Here is a 16,690-nt window from a genome sequence, read left to right as displayed (position 1 = left end):
TTCTGATACCCTGTGTCTTTTGACAGGGGCATTTAGCCCATTCACATTCAGGGTAACTATTGAGAGATATGAATTTAGTGCCATTGTATTGCCTGTAAGGTGACTGTTACTGTATATGGTCTCTGTTTCTTTCTGATCTACCACTTGTAGGCTCTCTCTTTGCTTAGAGGACCCCATTCAATATTTCCTGTAGAGCTGGTTTGGTATTTGCAAATTCTTTCAGTTGTTGTTTGTCCTGGAAGCTTTTAATCTCTCCTTCTATTTTCAATGATAGCCTAGCTGGATATAGTATTCTTGGCTGCATGTTTTTTTCGTTTAGTGCTCTGAAAATATCATGCCAGCTCTTTCTGGCCTGCCAGGTCTCTGTGGATAAGTCAGCTGCCAATCTAATATTTTTACCATTGTATGTTACAGACTTCTTTTCCCGGGCTGCTTTCAGGATTTTCTCTTTGTCATTGAGACTTGTAAATTTTACTATTAGGTGACGGGGTGTGGGCCTATTCTTATTGATTTTGAAGGGTGTTCTCTGAACCTCCTGAATTTTGATGCTCGTTCCCTTTGCCATATTGGGGAAATTCTCCCCAATAATTCTCTCCAGTATACCTTCTGTTCCCCTCTCACTTTCTTCTTCTTCTGGAATCCCAATTATTCTAATGTTGTTTCGTCTTATGGTGTCACTTATCTCTCGAATTCTCCCCTCGTGGTCCAGTAGCTGTTTGTCCCTCTTTTGCTCAGCTTCTTTATTCTCTGTCATTTGGTCTTCTATATCACTAATTCTTTCTTCTGCCTCATTTATCCTAGCAGTTAGAGCCTCCATTTTTGATTGCATCTCATTAATAGCTTTTTTGATTTCAACTTGGTTAGATTTTAGTTCTTTTATTTCTCCAGAAAGGGCTTTTATATCTCTCGAGAGGGTTTCTCTAATATCTTCCATGCCTTTTTCGAGCCCGGCTAGAACCTTGAGAATTGTCATTCTGAACTCTAGATCTGACATATTACCGATGTCTGTATTGATTAGGTCCCTAGCCTTCGGTACTGCCTCTTGTTCTTTTTTTTGTGTTGAATTTTTATGTCTTGTCATTTTGTCCAGATAAGAGTAAATGAAGGGGCAAGTAAAATACTAAAAGGGTGGCAACAACCCCAGGAAAATATGCTTTAACCAAATTAGAAGAGATCCAAAATCGTGAGTGGGGAGAAAGGGGATAAAAAGAGGTTCAAAAAGGAAGAAAGAAAAAAAAAAACAAAAAGAAAAGAAAAAAAAAAGAAAAGAAAAGAAAAGAATTTTTAAAAAAAGAAAACACCTAAGAAAAATGTAAAAAAGATAAAATATATGTATTAGATAAACTAGTAAAAAATCGTTAAAAAAGAAAAAGGTAACAGTTAAAAAAAAAAATTTTACCTGAAGGCGCGGAAAAAAAAAACGAAAAAGAAAAAATTAAATTAACTGCAAGACTAAAAAAAATCACAGGAAAAAAGCCATGAGTTCCGTGTTTGGCTTTCTCCTCCTCTGGAATTCTGCTGCTTTCCTTGGTATTGAAACCGCACTCCTTGGTAGGTGAACTTGGTCTCGGCTGGATTTCTTGTTGATCTTCTGGGGGAGGGGCCTGGTGTAGTGATTCTCAAGTGTCTTTGCCCCAGGCGGAATTACACCGCCCTTACCTGGGGCCGGGGTGAGTAATCCGCTCGGGTTTGCTTTCAGGAGCTTTTGTTACCTGAGCGCTTTCCGTAGAGTTCCGGAGGACGGGAATACAAATGGCGGCCTCCTGGTCTCCGGCCCGGAGGAGCCCAGAGCCCAGGGCCCCACTCCTCAGTGCGCCCTCAGAGAACAGCGCCCAGTTACTCCCGTCTGCCTGACCTCCGGCCGCGCTCCGAGCTCACCGAGCCTTTGACCGGTTCAAGGTAACACCGAGCTGCGAGCTTACTGTTGGCTCTGTCTCTGTAGCCGGCTTTCCCATTCCAATACCTGCAAGCTCTGTGACACTCAGACACCCCCGATCCTTCTGTGACCCTGCAGGACCTGAGGCCACGCTGACCCCGCGTGGGTTTCGCCCCGGTTTAGCCTCTGGAGCGATGTCCCTCAGCGGAACAGACTTTTAAAAGTCCTGATTTTGTGCACGGTTGCTCCGCTGCTTGCCGGGAGCCGGCCCCTCCCCCCGGGGTCTATCTTCCCGTCGCTTTGGATTCACTTCTCCGCCGGTCCTACCTTTCAGAAAGTGGTTGTTTTTCTGTTTCCAGAATTGCTGTTCTTCTTCTCTTCGATCTGCCGATGGATTTTCAGGTGTTTGCAATCTTTAGATAAGCTATCTAGCTGATCTCCGGCTAGCTGAAGCAGTCTCAGCTTGCTACTTCTCCGCCATCTTGACTCCTCCCCCGCTTTGTAACTTGTTTATGGCCCTTCTCCCTGACCCTGCAGCTAGGGGCAGGATCCTCTCTAGCGCTGCCCCTGCTGATCCTTGTCCCTTTTGCTGTCCCGTGCAGGCAGAGCACGAAGTAGAGGAGCCCATCCATGTTGCTCAACAGTAGAGGCCTCATCAGATTCTTTGTAGGGGTCCAACGCAGATGCTCTGTGTTGTCCACTTCAACACAGCTGCCATGCCAAGACACACACACACACACACACACACACACACGCACACAGAGAAACATGAAAATACACACAAAAGTCTTAGCTATTTGTGAAAATGTATGATGCCAGGGATAGTGAACGTGATGTTGTGAGCATGCCTTGTCCTCGTGGGATCCCGGTTCTTCCACAGCGAGGGCACTGTGACCGTGCTTAGATGGCGTGGGAACATTCCCAAGGACATGTGAACGTCTGTGGGAGGACATGCGGTGCTCAGGCATGTGGACGGCCGACAGGGAGTCGTGGTTCAAGAGTGGGCTGGGACAAGGAGCCCGACTCCCAAACACAGGCAGGCCATCGCCAACCGAACGAGCGGCAGCAGGACCGAGAGAGAGGCCACAGCCATGGGAGACACTTCAGGAAAATGAGCTGGAGGAGCCTTGCTTGTCTGGATTGGCCAGGGGTTTTACGAAGGACAGCATGGCAGGCATGAACCTGCCAGACTACACCCATCCTCGGCCCTGTGTGTGCGCTCTGAGTTCCCGCAGGCTCACTTCCCACCCTGCCCCCTGCTCCATGGGTCCAAGCTCCTCTGAGCCTCAGTTTCCCCGCCACTAAATTGACTGTCCCCTGGCACCCCTCCCCACATGGCACTGGCCCAGCCCTCCTGGCACCTCCTCACCGACAGGTCGTCCTCTCAGCTCATTTCCATAGGCTGCCTTCCTGCCTCTGGTAGTACTGGGAGGGATTGGGCCACAGGTCCTCGATGATGATCTGGTAGGGGACAAAAGGTCAGCTGAGCACGGGGCCCCCGACCCTGTTCCCCAGCAGCCGGGACTCCAGCATCTCTGCTGCTGACGAAGACTGCAGGGGCCTCACCCCGGTGATCCTGTTGGACCCTGGGCAGCTGGGGTCACACAACCAGACGAAGAAGTTCAGGCTGCTGAGGTCTCGCCTGCGGCTGGCAGCACAACGTTCATAATCCCAGAACCACTGGACTGGAGTGCAACGAGTCTCCCTATATCCTGTGGGACGAGGAAACCTAAGGGATGCTGTCCAGGCCTAGGACCCACGCCCGCTCTCCTCTCAACTGACAACCTCTCCCCCTTCCTGTGCAAAATCCCTGGACTGCCCCGAGGACCCCACATTCCTCCCATTCCACCCCCAGGCCCTCATGCCAGGAAGCCCTCCGCCAGCTCCTCTGAACCTTAAGCCCACACCTAACCGCCAATGCTAAGGTGATACTCCTTAACGATCAAGTCGTCTGGAAGTAGGGGTTGTTCCCAAAGTAAAACATCAACAAGCAGTGGCATTTGGAACGACCCAGTTCCTCCACCTCCCTCAGGAAAACAAGAGGAGGCGGAGGGGAAAGAGTCGTTGACCCTAGGTGTTCTGCTTGACTGAGGGACCGTGGCTCTCAGCGACTCAACCGCACCCACTCCAGCACAAACCCCACTCCCAAGGCACCACTGTTGGCCTCAGGCTCCAGGGCTGACCTCTAAATTGGTCATGTAGCTGAGCATATCTGTGTCACCTAACACAGGTGATAACTGGGGGTGATTCAGGATCTGCATTGGGTCAAGGAGCCTATCACATGTTTCCCATGCCCACTGAGCATGTCTGGTCACCTATCACAGCTGATAACTGGGGGTGATTCAGGATCTGCCTTGGGTCAAGGATCCTCGAAGTCAAGGGCGCCGGGAAGAGAACCAGGAACGCCCAGGCCCTTCCCGACTGAGAGCCAGGGACGGAAGGCGGCCTGTGCAGAAACAGCAGGCACTGTCCCCTCCCAACCTCCCCAGTGCTTTCACTTTTGTCACCCATGCTCTGCCCTGGGGCATCGCAGGGCTTGGAGGATCAACAGGGCTGAGGCTCCTGGGGCCCAAGAGGGCAAGGCCAAGAGCCCGCCCGCTCTCCCTGCCTACATCCTCTCTGGCCTGTGCCCGTGCTAGGCTGGGCCAGGAGGCAGTCAGTCACCACTCTGGATGTCTGGATGGGCTCGGTCCCCCTCACGGCCCCGTTTGCTTGTGTGCTCACCCGAGGCCCTGGGCCCTTGAGGGACCTTCTGTGCCCACAGGGGGATGCTCCGCTCACTTGCAGCATGGCTGCACACCCAGGGTCCTGAGCAAGGGCCTGGCAGAGTCAGCCACACAGGGAGGAAAGGGGTAGGGCGGGAGGAAGGAGACAGAGACAGAGACACCCAAACCCTGACAACAGATGTAGATGGAGGGGTGGGAGGTTTGAGAGAGAGAATGAGCGAGCGCCAATGGGGGACATGAAGAAGCAGAGGCAGGGAGTGAGGAAATGTGTCTTTTAGCACCTCGCCCAAGGGCTTCGGCCTGCTTCAGGAGGGCCTGTGGAGACAGAGTTTGTAGCACTCCGCGCACCATGTCCAGGATCCCCGGGACACTGAAGTCTGGCAGCCTGCTGTCTGACTCTCAATTAGTGCAAGTGCACAGAACTCTAGATCTCATGGAAACTCGGCAACGATACAGGGTTCGGAAGACAAGGAATGAGTTGGGTAGCCTCTCCACCAGCCCCAGATATCCCCCAAATCCTTTCCTTCCAACATGTGCTCTGAGCCAAGTGGGCTGGGCTTCACTAGGAGTCGAGAGTGTTGAAACGATTTCCCCGACAACAAAGGCCTGTTGGGGTGCAAAGTTCAAAGCACTGGCCCAGAGTGTCTACTCAGAGAAGACTCCACAGGTCTCAGCCCCTGCCTTTCCAACCAACGCCCACTGCCTGCACCCACGTCCTTCGGGACCACCCTCTTCTACACCCTGGCCCCCTAGGCTGTGCAATAGAAGGGCGTGCCCACACCTCGGGGCTGGCAGTGCGGACTACTGCTGGCAGGTGCCCACAGCTGGAGAAGTGGGGCCCATGGTTAGAGGAGCCGAGTCCATCTTCTCAACACTACTTCCCCGGGCTCACTCTCTACTCCCTGCTGCCCTGGTCCCACTGTCGTCCACAGGAGCCAAAACCCAGCCGGCGCGATGAAGGAAGGATACGGCGCGTGCCCAGAAGCCAGGGATGCCCTGGATGATGGCCCTCCTTCGAGCCAGGTGACCACTCCGCTTCTGATTCATCCTGCGCTTGAGCCGCAGGTAGGCCCTGGTGGCTTGGACATCCACAGAGCGGAGCGCTTCCTGAACCACCTGCAGCGCGGCAAGGGCGGCCCCGGCTGTGTCGGGCCGCGGCACCGGCTCTGCCTGCGACAGCTCCTTTGGCTTCTCGACCCGCTCTGCTTGCGCCACCTCCTCGTCTTCCACCGCCACCACCTCCTCGTCTTCCACCTCCACCTCCTCGCATTCCACCTCCACCCCCTCCTCGCATTCCACCGCCAGCGCCAGCACCTCCTCGTCTTCCACCGCCACCACCTCCACCTTCCTAACCATATCCTGCACCACAAGCACCAACACCTGCCCCACGCCGGCCTCCTCTGGGCCACGCGGGGCCTCAGCTTCCCGCACAGCCGCTGCCACAAAACCAGCAGCCTCCAGGGCCAGAAGCGCCCCCGCGTGCCCGCAGGAGCCAGTCTCCCTGAGGGCAGCCGCCTCCACACCGCCCCCGTCTGGGACCAAGGTGGTCCCGGATTCTGGGGCAGCTCTGCCTTCCCCGGACCTCGACTCCCTCTCCATGTGGCCGTGCCCCTCAACCCAGGCAGCTGCGGAGGGCAAGCGATGGAGGCGGGAACCGCAGGTTCAGGTCCGCGCCCGGCGTCGGCGGTGGGCAGCAGCCGCCTGTCTGAGTGCGCGGGCCTGGGGCACGCATGCGCACAGGGACCCGGGGCGGTGGGTGCCGCGGCCTATCGGCGCGAGGCGGGGCGTGCCGGGAGGAGTCACGCATGCGTCCTGGGAGCGACAGAGACTCCGAGCCCCAAGAGGATGGGAGTGCTCAGGGGTCTCGCCCGGGATAGGGCCGTGGGCGTGGCCACCACCCTCCTGGGCCCTTGCAGGCGCCAGAGCTAGCCAGGAAGGCCGCCCGGGACGCTCCCCCGCGGTGCCCTCCGCGCCTCCCAACCCCTAACGTTTCTGCACAGACACCTCGCAGGCCTTCCCGCCGGTGCCCTCGTGTCACAGTCCCGCTCGTCCCTTTCACATCCGTCCCTCTGGGACCCCTCGCCTGTCGCTAACATTTGAAATCCAGCGGCTGAATCCCGTGTCTCCCCGCAGCCCGAAAGCCTCCCACGCTGCTTCTTAGCGGAACCCGGGGAAAGCCCTGGGGGCATCGGCTGGTGCTCCAACGGAGCCGCGTCACTGTTGTCGGGCTTTTGCCCTGGAACAACCCAGCGGTGGAGGGAGCCAGGAGCCTACCACCAAGCTGCTGCGTGCAGGGACCACCCCCCTCCACACCCCAGCACCACCGCGCTCCACCCAGCTTTCCTTCAGAGAAGGAATCTGCACACAATGTCCTTGCCCTGAAATTACGTAGCCAAGAGCCACAGTCCCTGGCCACCAGGGTGCACACAGAGCTTCTAAGCCGGCCCCAGCCAGCTCCCCCACTGGCACTGGGAGGCATGCTAACGGGCCAGACTTTAAGTCCGAGGACCAACTGCATCTTTCTGGGAGCCCGCCGCTGCTAAAACCCGCTCCCGCTGGACTTTCCTCTGCCCGACCTCTTTCTCTTTCCTGTCTGTGTCTCTTTTCCTCTTTGCGTTCTCTTCCGTCGCCGCCAGACCTTCATCCAAGGGCTCTCGGGGTCTTCCTTGCAACTTTGCTCCGAGTGCTCCCTTTGTCTGGGTCCGTCGCTGAGTGGAGTACCAGCCGGGGAGGGGATGGCGCACCAACCAGGTGCGCATTGACAGCAAATGTGTCCTTTCTCAGCACGTCCTTCGGGTCCGAACCACCCCTCATGCAGGTGCACGCCAGGGGGGGATCATGGGCCACATAGGACGCCGGCCACCGGAGGTGTGAGGAAGTCCACGCGGGGCATGGCAAGGCTGCCAGCCTTGTGCTTGCCTCATGGGAGGGCCTCACATACCAAGGATGGGTGGGTGTGTCCTGGGGGTTTGGGAGCTGAAAGAAGCAGGAGGAGCTTCCTTGAGATGAAGGGCAGGCTGCTTGGTGGGCCCAAGTGTCTCCGTTGCCCACGTTAGCTCTCAGTGCAGAGAGGGACGCCTGCAGTGAGAAAAAGGCATGGCCGCCTGTGGCGAGCAGGCAAATTATCTGAGACTGTCCCTGAAAAGGTCCCGGCGTTGGTGTGACTGGTGCAATCCAAACTGACCTAGAGGAGGGTCCTGAGGGTCCAGAGGCAGAAGTGCCCTCGAAACAGCACAGCCTTGCAGATGGGGGAGGCTGCGGTGGTGACAGAGAGAGGGGGAAGCCAGGGAGCCTGGGAGGAGAGCACCATAGCCCAGGGGGAGAAGAAGAGCTGGGGAGCGAGGGGGGCGATGGGATTGACGGACAGAGTTCAGGACAGACACGAGTGTGCAGGTGTGGGGATGGAAACACAGCGACGGAGCGAGGAAGGCCGGAGGCACAGAGGGAGGCTTTGGTCGTACAGAGGGTGCAAGGCGTACTGGCCCGAAAGACATACCGCCTATGCAGAAGGGACCCCCCCAACACACACCCGATTGCGGAAGCCAACGGTCCGCTGAGCAGAGCTCCATCCAGTGGTGTCAAAGAGGTCAGCAATCGTGTTCCCTGAAAACACCGGTCAGACAGCCAAAGAGGAAGTCACGGCAGCAGAGGAGAGGGTGGAAAACAGACAGGGGCTTACACAGGAACCGGGTCTAGCAATCCTGGGCGCCAGGCGGTCCCGGTCAGTGAGGTGTCTTCACAGCCATCTAGGACGATGTAGACGACGGCACAATGGGCAGCCTTTAAAAAGCTGCCCCTGCCTATGCTCCGTGTGAGAGACTGACCTTTTCGTCCCGTAGCCATAGTGTACTTGAAAGTGGGATGAGTGAGAGAGATGAGTGACCTGATGACCTAGGCGTGGCCCCGGAGATCCCTCCCCGTCGCTGGCCGCAGAAAGAACTGGGTGTTCCTCTGTTCCCAAGGATGCGTCACCACATGGCTTACGGAGCTGGCAGCCAAGGACTCCTCGAAGAGTACTGAGACAGCCCCGGCCTCATCTGACTCCATGTTGAAGAACATGGGGCCCACAGGGCCCAGGCAGATTGTCTCCGCGAGAGAAATTCATACAAACCCAGGTCGGGCCAACAGCCCCGCATCTGTGGCAAAGCAGAGACTCACCAGGGCCAAAGGCCATTATGCAGGCCCAGCTGCGCTGATATGGGCCCAGGCAGGGATGCGACATCAGAGACGTGACGGCACAGGCCTGGCCTCCACTCCCTCCACAGCATTGTTTCTGTGCCGGAGAGGATGACCGTGTCAGCAAGAGGCAGGCCCCTTGCCAGACCGGTAGCGAACACGGGCACTGGGGTCCAAGGGAAAATGAACTACAGGCCCAGCCCTGCTGTGTGCAGTGGATGTGCTTGAGGACATCCCCAGGGAGCCCTCTGGAGGACTGGCATCGCCATCCCCCAAACCCAGACACTGGCCATGTTTGGCGCTGGCTCATCCTTCCCTAGCCTTGACCTCTGTCTTTACCCCAGGGAAGACATGAGATCTGATAGCTGGCCTTTTGTTCATCAACTCCCGCTGCCCAGCACCACCATCCGCACGGGAAGGACCTCCCCCCGCTGGGATGCCGTCCCAGAGCTTATGTGTCCCAAACCTCTGGGCAAGCATGAGGGCCCATCCCTTCCTCGGAATGGGGATTCCAAGGCAGCATCGTAAGCACCAACCTTATACCAGGAGCTCAGGCACACCACCTGCTCCTTTCTGAGAAGGAGCTCATTCGTGAGCCTCCACACAGGAACATACAGGAACACGGGTGACATCGGTCTTCTACATTTCAGTGGTTTTCCTCGGGGGCCTCAGTCGACCTTGTCTTTCACCCCGGCACCAGGCTCCGTGGGAAGTTTTCATGGCTTCTGGTCAAGGGCGATGCTTCCTCATATGCATCTCAGCAGCATGAACCTCCCGGGGTGGGACAGATATGCAGACACACACACACGGACACACGGGCACTCAGGCACTCAGAAGAGGGCTCTGCATTCCCACACCTGGTCCTGAAACAAAAGATAGGAGATGGCACATGTACACACAGACACACACACGGCTGCACACATACGCACACACACACACAGAGTGAAAATACAAACACACCCCATCGGGCTCCTTTCAAACACACAGACACACACATACACATGTGCTCATGCAAACCCACCAAACACACTAAATACACACATGTATCTCTGCAACTCAGGCATGTACACCAGACATGCATGCAGGCACAGAGGTGCTCGTAAGCACACACACACACACACCATAGAGCTCTCACAGAACGTCTCTGGCACAGGCATACACATTTGGTCCCAACTGAAATAGATGTACCCAGGTGTGACCTGGAACACTCGTAGTCACACACACAAGAGACCACATCCAAAGCCTATGGCAGACAGGCATACACAACTGACCCCAGCACATCGGAGCATGCACACTCACACAAAATTACCCTTGAGGAAAGGGAAGAATGTAAGCAAAACCCTTTTTCTGCATCCTCAAAGAACGCACGTGTACACAAGCCTGCACACACACACACACTCACACACAGGCACACACACAGGCGTGCGTTCATGCGAACCCACTGTACACACTACATACACACTCGTGCATATGGATCTGAGGCCTGCACACCATCCCTTGCATGCAGACACATAGGTGTTTGCAAAAACGCTCGGGAAACACCCAATTGCCACAATGTCTCTGGCACAGGCATACGCATTTGGCCTCACCATAAAAATCATACACGTGTGTGCCCAAAAACACTAACATGCATACCCTACCACCTCTATGGCCTCGAGCCCACAGCATATACAACTGACGGTGACACATCCGAGCATGCACACACGCTCATAGCCCTAAGGGTACAGAAGCACGTAAGCTAAACCCATCATCTCTATCATAAAGAACACACATTTAGCCACTCCCTCTCCCTCTCTCTCTCTCTCTCTCTCTCTCACACACACACACACACACTGACACCATATCATGCTTACACAATAAAAATGAGCTCTCTACGTACATACACCAAACACACACACGGAGCACGCGCAGGCATGCATCCCTGCCCTCCCCAACACACAGCTATGCTTGCAAGCACATGCACACACGGACAACACATACAAGGTCTCTGGTATAGGCGTACACAGTTGACCCTGCTCAAAAAAGAAGTCTGCCCCTGGTCCCCCGCAATCCATAAACATCCACAGAATTGGACACACTGGCATTCTCACCTGTCCAAAACACATACTCCTATGCACACTCCCCGAGGATGCAGACACATGCGAGGAAAACACACGACCTCCCTGACATAGAAATGCACACTCAATCGCTCAAAAACACCCACATGTGCACGCACACGCACAAAAGCCCATGCAAACCCACATGCATTCCCTGCACACATCCTATCTCTGTCACGGACTCATGCACCTTCAGCCCAAACACTGGACACAGAACTGCACATGGAACATACACCCACAACACACACCATAGCTCTCCAGCACTTGTACAAAGAAGGCCCCAGAGAGACACATACACACACACATGCGCTACATGTTCTTTATTGAAGAGGAGGCACACAATGCATACACATGGTCGAGGGCATAGGGCCGTTCACCACTGCCCATTCACACACACACACACACAAAATGGCCGTGTGCAGGCGCGGACCTGCCCTCAGCGGCTCCCTCACACATAAACACTCAGGATGTCACCCATCCCATGGAGCACACCTGCGTTCCCTCACACATCCGTGGAACTGTCCCCTGAGCTGCAGGAGGATCTGTTGCCACAGGGAGGGATCGTGAGCGACCACCTCATCTTTGGTCCTCCCACGACCCTTGGTTTTGTGCTGGAGCTGACTAAGAGCATGCATTGGTCACAGTTCCAGGTTGAAGGGCAACAGAAAAAGCTCTCCAAGCCATGTGAATACGGTGGTACGAGGAGCCCAGGGGACCCCAGGGCCCCACTCGGGAGCACCTTACCCCTCCTGTGTGCCCCGCTCTACAGAACAAGACTTCCCAAGAGAGCCCCGCCTCTTCCCTTCCTCTGCAGATCCTGCTTGGAAGGGTGGGGTTCTGTCCGCAGGCCAAGAACGGCTGTGCCCTGGCCCCTTGCTCTCCATCACCCCACCCATGGAATCCAACAGGATGGGGGTTGGAGGGTCCCACCAGGCTTCTTGCCTCCTTGCCATTTCCTGTGCCCCCAATATAAAACCACACATGGACACAAGGTGCTTTGTAACTTGTTTATGGCCCTTCTCCCTGACCCTGCAGCTAGGGGCAGGATCCTCTCTAGCGCTGCCCCTGCTGATCCTTGTCCCTTTTGCTGTCCCGTGCAGGCTGAGCACCACGGAGAAGAGCCCATGCAGGTCTCTCAACGGTGGAGGCCTCATCAGATTCTTCTTGGTGGTGCAACGCGGATGCTCTGTGATGTCCACTTCCACAAGGCTGCCATGCCTTGACACACACACACAGACACACAGACACACACGCACGCAAACACACACACACACACACAGAAACATGAAAATACACACAAAAGTCTTAGCTATTTGTGAAAATGTATGATGCCAGGGATAGTGAACGTGATGTTGTGAGCATGCCTTGTACTCGTGGGATCCCAGTTCCTCCACAGCCAGGGCACCGTGACCCTGCTTGGGATGGCCTGGGACCATTCCCAAGGACATGTGAACGATGTGGGAGGACACGCGGTGCTCAGGCATGTGGACGGCCGTCAGGGAGTCGTGGTCCAAGAGTGGGCTGGGACAAGGAGCCCGACTCCCAAAGACAGGCAGGCCATCGCCAACCGAACGAGCGGCAGGAGGACCGAGAGAGAGGCCGACAGCCATGGGAGACACTTCAGGAAAATGGGCTGGGGGAGCCTTGCTTGTCCGGATTGGCCAGGGGTTTTCCGAAGGACAGCATGGCAGGCATGAACCTGCCAGACTACACCCATCCTCGGCCCTGTGTGTGCGCTCTGAGTTCCCGCAGGCTCACTTCCCACCCTGCCCCCTGCTCCATGGTTCCAAGCTCCTCTGAGCCTCAGTTTCCCCGCCACTAAATTGACTGTCCCCTGGCACCCCTGCCCACAGGGCTCTGGACCCAGCCCTCCTGGCTCCTCACCGACAGGTCGTCCTCTCAGCTCATTCCCAGAGGCCGCCTTCCTGCCTCGGGTAGTACTGCAAGGGATTGGGCCACAGGTCCTCGATGATGATCTGGTAGGGGACAAAAGGTGAGCTGAGCACGGGGCCCCCGACCCCGTTCCCCAGCAGTCGGGCCTCCAGCATCTGCGCTGCTGACGAAGGCGCAGGGGCCTCACCCCGGCGATCCTGTTGGACCCTGGGCAGCTGGGGTCACACAACCAGTTGAAGAAGTTCAGGCCGCTGGGGTCTCGCCTGCGGCTGGCAGCACCACGTTCATAATCCCAGAACCACTGGACTGGAGTGCAACGAGTCTCCCGATATCCTGCGGGACGAGGAAACTTAAGGGAGGCTCTCCGAGGCCTAGGACCCACGCCAGCTCTCGATCTCAACCGACGACCTGTCCCCCTTCCTGTGCCAAATCCCTGCACTGCCCCGAGGACCCCACACTCTTCCCTTTCCACCCCCGGGCCCTCATGCCGGGAAGCCCTCCGCCAGCTCCTCTGCACCTCAAGCCCTCACCTACCGCCGATGCTCAGGTGATACTCCTTAACGATCACGTCGTTCTGGAAGTAGGGGTTGCTCCCAAAGTAAAACATCAACCTGCAGCGGTACTTGGGACGACCCAGTTCCTCCACCTGCCGCAGGAAAGCAAGAGAAGGGGGAGGGGGAGGGGTCGTTGACCCTAGGTGTTCTGCGTGACTGACTGACCGCAACTCTCAGCAACTCAAACGCACCCACTCCAGCTCAACCCCCACTCCCAAGGCACCACCGCTGGCCTCAGGCTCCAGGGCTAACCTCTAAATTGGTCATGTAGCTGAGCATGTCTGTGTCCTGGTCACCTATCACAGCTGATAACTGGGGGTGATTCAGGATCTGCCTTGGGTCAAGGAGCCTCGACGTCAAGGGGGCCGGGAAGAGAACCAGGAATGCCCCGGCCCTTCCCGACTGAGAGCCAGGGACGGAATGCGGCCTGTGCAGAAACAGCAGGCACTTCCCCGTCCCAACCTCCCCAGCGCTTGCCCTTTCGTCACCCATGCTCTGCCCTGGGGCATCCCAGGGCTTCGAGGATCAACAGGGCTGAGGCTCCTGGGGCCCAAGAGGGCAAGGCCAAGAGCCCGCCCGCTCTCCCTGCCTACGTCCTCTCTGGCCTGTGCCCGTGCTAGGCTGGGCCAGGAGGCAGTCAGTCACCACTCTGGATGTCTGGATGGGCTCGGTCCCCCTCACGGGCCCGTTTGCTTGTGTGCTCACCTGAGGCCCTGGACCCTTGAGGGACCCTCTGTGCCCACAAGGGGGCTGCTCCGCTCGCTTGCAGCATGGCTGCACACCCAGGGTCCCGAGTAAGGGCCTGGCAGAGTCAGCCACACACGGAGGAAAGGGTAGGGCGGGAGGGAGACAGAGAGACAGAGACACCCAAACCCTGACGACAGACATAGATGGAGGGCTGGGAGGGTGAGAGAGAGAGAGAGAGAGAGAGAGAGAGCAAGTGAGCGCGGGTGGGGAACATGGAGAGGGAGAGGCAGGGAGGGAGGAACGTGTCTGTGAGCACCTGGGCCAGGGGCCCCGGACTGCTTCAGGAGGGCCTGTTGAGACAGAGTGTGTAGCACCGCGGGCACCGTGTCCAGGGTCCCGGGGCCCGCTGAAATCAGGCAGCCTGCTGACTGACTCTCAATGAGTGCAAGCGCAGCACAGAACCCTAGGTCTCCCGGGAACTCGGCAACCATACACGGTTAGAAGGACACGGAATGAGGCGGGCAGCCTCTCCATCTGCCCAATTTACCCCCAAAATCCTTTCCTTCCAACATGTGCTCTGAGCCAAGTGGGCTGGGCTTCACTAGGAGTCCAGAGTGTTGACACGGTTCCGGGACCGCAGAGGCGTGTGGGGGTGCTGCAGCCCCAAAGCACTGGCGCGGAGCTTCCACACACAGAGGACTCCACAGGTCTCAGGCTCTGGCTTTCCCGCCAACGCGCACTCCCCGCACCCACCTCCTCCCGGACCACTCACTGCTGGACCCCGGCCCCCTAGGCAGTGCCTTAGAAGGGTAGGCCCAGGGCTCGGGGCTTTGCGCTCCCTGCGGGCCCAGCGGCCTACTGCTGGCAGGTGCCCATTGCTGGAGGGGTGGGGGCCATGGTTGGGGGAGCCCGGCCCAGCTTCGCAGTTCTCTAGCCCCTGGCTCAGGCTCAGGCTCTGCTCCATGCTGCCCTGCTCCCACTGTCCTCCCCAGGGGCCTAAACCCAGCCGGCGCGATGAAGGAAGGATACGGCGCGTGCCCAGAAGCCAGGGATGCCCTGGATGATGGCCCTCCTTCGAGCCAGGTGACCACTCCGCTTCTGATTCATCCTGCGCTTGAGCCGCAGGTAGGCCCTGGTGGCTTGGACATCCACAGAGCGGAGCGCTTCCTGAACCACCTGCAGCGCGGCAAGGGCGGCCCCGGCTGTGTCGGGCCGCGGCACCGGCTCTGCCTGCGACAGCTCCTTCGGCTTCTCGACCCGCTCTGCTTGCGCCACCTCCTCGTCTTCCACCGCCACCACCTCCTCGTCTTCCGCCGCCAGCACCTCCTCGTCTTCCACCGCCACCAACTCCTCGCATTCCACCGCCACCACCTCCAAGTCTTCCACCGCCAGCACCTCCTCGCATTCCACAGTCAGCACCTCCTGGTCTTCCACCGCCACCACCTCCACCTCCGCCACCATATCCTGCACCACAAGCACCAACACCTGCCCAGCGCCGGCTTCCTCTGGGCCACGCGGGGCCTCAGCTTCCCGCACAGCCGCGGCCACCAAACCGGCAGCCTCCAGGGCCAGAAGCGCCCCCGCGTGCCCGCAGGAGCCGGTCTCCCTGAGGGCAGCCGCCTCCTCACCGCCCCCGTGTGGGACCAAGGTGGTCCCGGATTCTGGGGCAGCTCCGCCTTCCCTGGACCTTGACTCCCTCTCCATGTGGCGGTGGCCCTGAACCCAGGCAGCTGCGGAGGGCAGGTTCAGTTCGGAAATCCGGGAACCGTGGTGGGCTCAGCCACTTATCCCAGTGTGCGAGTCTGGGGCACGCATGTGTACAGGGCCTTGGGGCATCCGGGGCCGCGGCTGAGAGGGAGGACAGGGCTTGCTCGGGGGAAGTCACGCATGCAGCCTGGGCGGGATACAGCATTGGACGGCGTCACCACCAGCCTTGTCCCTGGCAGGCCCCAGAGCCAGCCAGGAAGCCTGCCCTTGCCGCTCTACCGGGTGGTGGCCTCCATGCCTCTCAACTCCTCTCGTTTTTTTCAGAGACACATCTCAGGCCTTCCCCACAAGTGAAATATTAAGGGGGGTTCCATAAAAGAGGAAAAATCCTAAGAATAGCATTGAACAGAAATATAGAGACAATCTACAGGAAGAAAGACTTCAAAGGTAACTCGATGTCAATAAAAACGTATCTATCAATAATCACTCTCAATGTGAACGGCCTAAATACGCCCATAAAATGGCACAGGGTTGCAGATTGGGTAAAATGACAGGACCCATCCATAGGTTGTCTACAAGAGACCCATTTTGAACCTAAAGATACACCCAGACTGAAAGAGAAGGGACGTAGAAGCATTTTCAGGCCAATGTGCCTAAAAAGAAGGCTGGGGTAGCAATTCTCATATCAAGAGTTTCTGCCTACAATTATAATTCTTCATTCTTATTTTAGATGTCTCGAGGACTTTCAAGAATCTGTAATCTTGGGAGGAAACCATTTGGCCTCTAGTATGTGAATGCTGGTTCCATTTCGAGATTCAGAAAATTTTCATGAAGAACTTGTTCCACTATATCTTCTAGACTTCTTTCTTTGTCCTCCCCTTCAGGGATTCCAATAATTCTGACATTGGAACGTTTCATGGCATTATTTATTTCCCTGATTTCCCTGTTTATGTGGCTTCTAACCTGTTTGTTCCA

At 56.9% G+C, this 16,690-nt stretch overlaps 1 protein-coding gene across 1 annotated transcript; it reads right to left on the bottom strand.

The window, feature by feature from the left end:
• Positions 1-3,355: 3,355 nt before the first annotated feature.
• On the bottom strand, positions 3,356-15,164 carry LOC131822503 (testis-specific Y-encoded protein 1-like). The gene is made up of 4 exons (XM_059158814.1): positions 15,038-15,164; positions 13,574-13,651; positions 13,302-13,413; positions 3,356-3,588 (listed from the first exon to the last, which is right to left on the bottom strand). The coding sequence occupies exons 1-4, from the start codon at positions 15,113-15,115 to the stop codon at positions 3,356-3,358; spliced, it is 501 nt and encodes a 166-aa protein (XP_059014797.1). The 5' UTR covers positions 15,116-15,164.
• Positions 15,165-16,690: the final 1,526 nt, after the last annotated feature.

The sequence above is a fragment of the Mustela lutreola genome, chromosome Y (assembly GCF_030435805.1).
Source record: "Mustela lutreola isolate mMusLut2 chromosome Y, mMusLut2.pri, whole genome shotgun sequence".
NCBI classification, from domain to species: domain Eukaryota; kingdom Metazoa; phylum Chordata; class Mammalia; order Carnivora; family Mustelidae; genus Mustela; species Mustela lutreola.
Note: the sequence above shows the minus strand (reverse complement) of the source record. Positions and strands in the feature narration are given on the sequence as shown.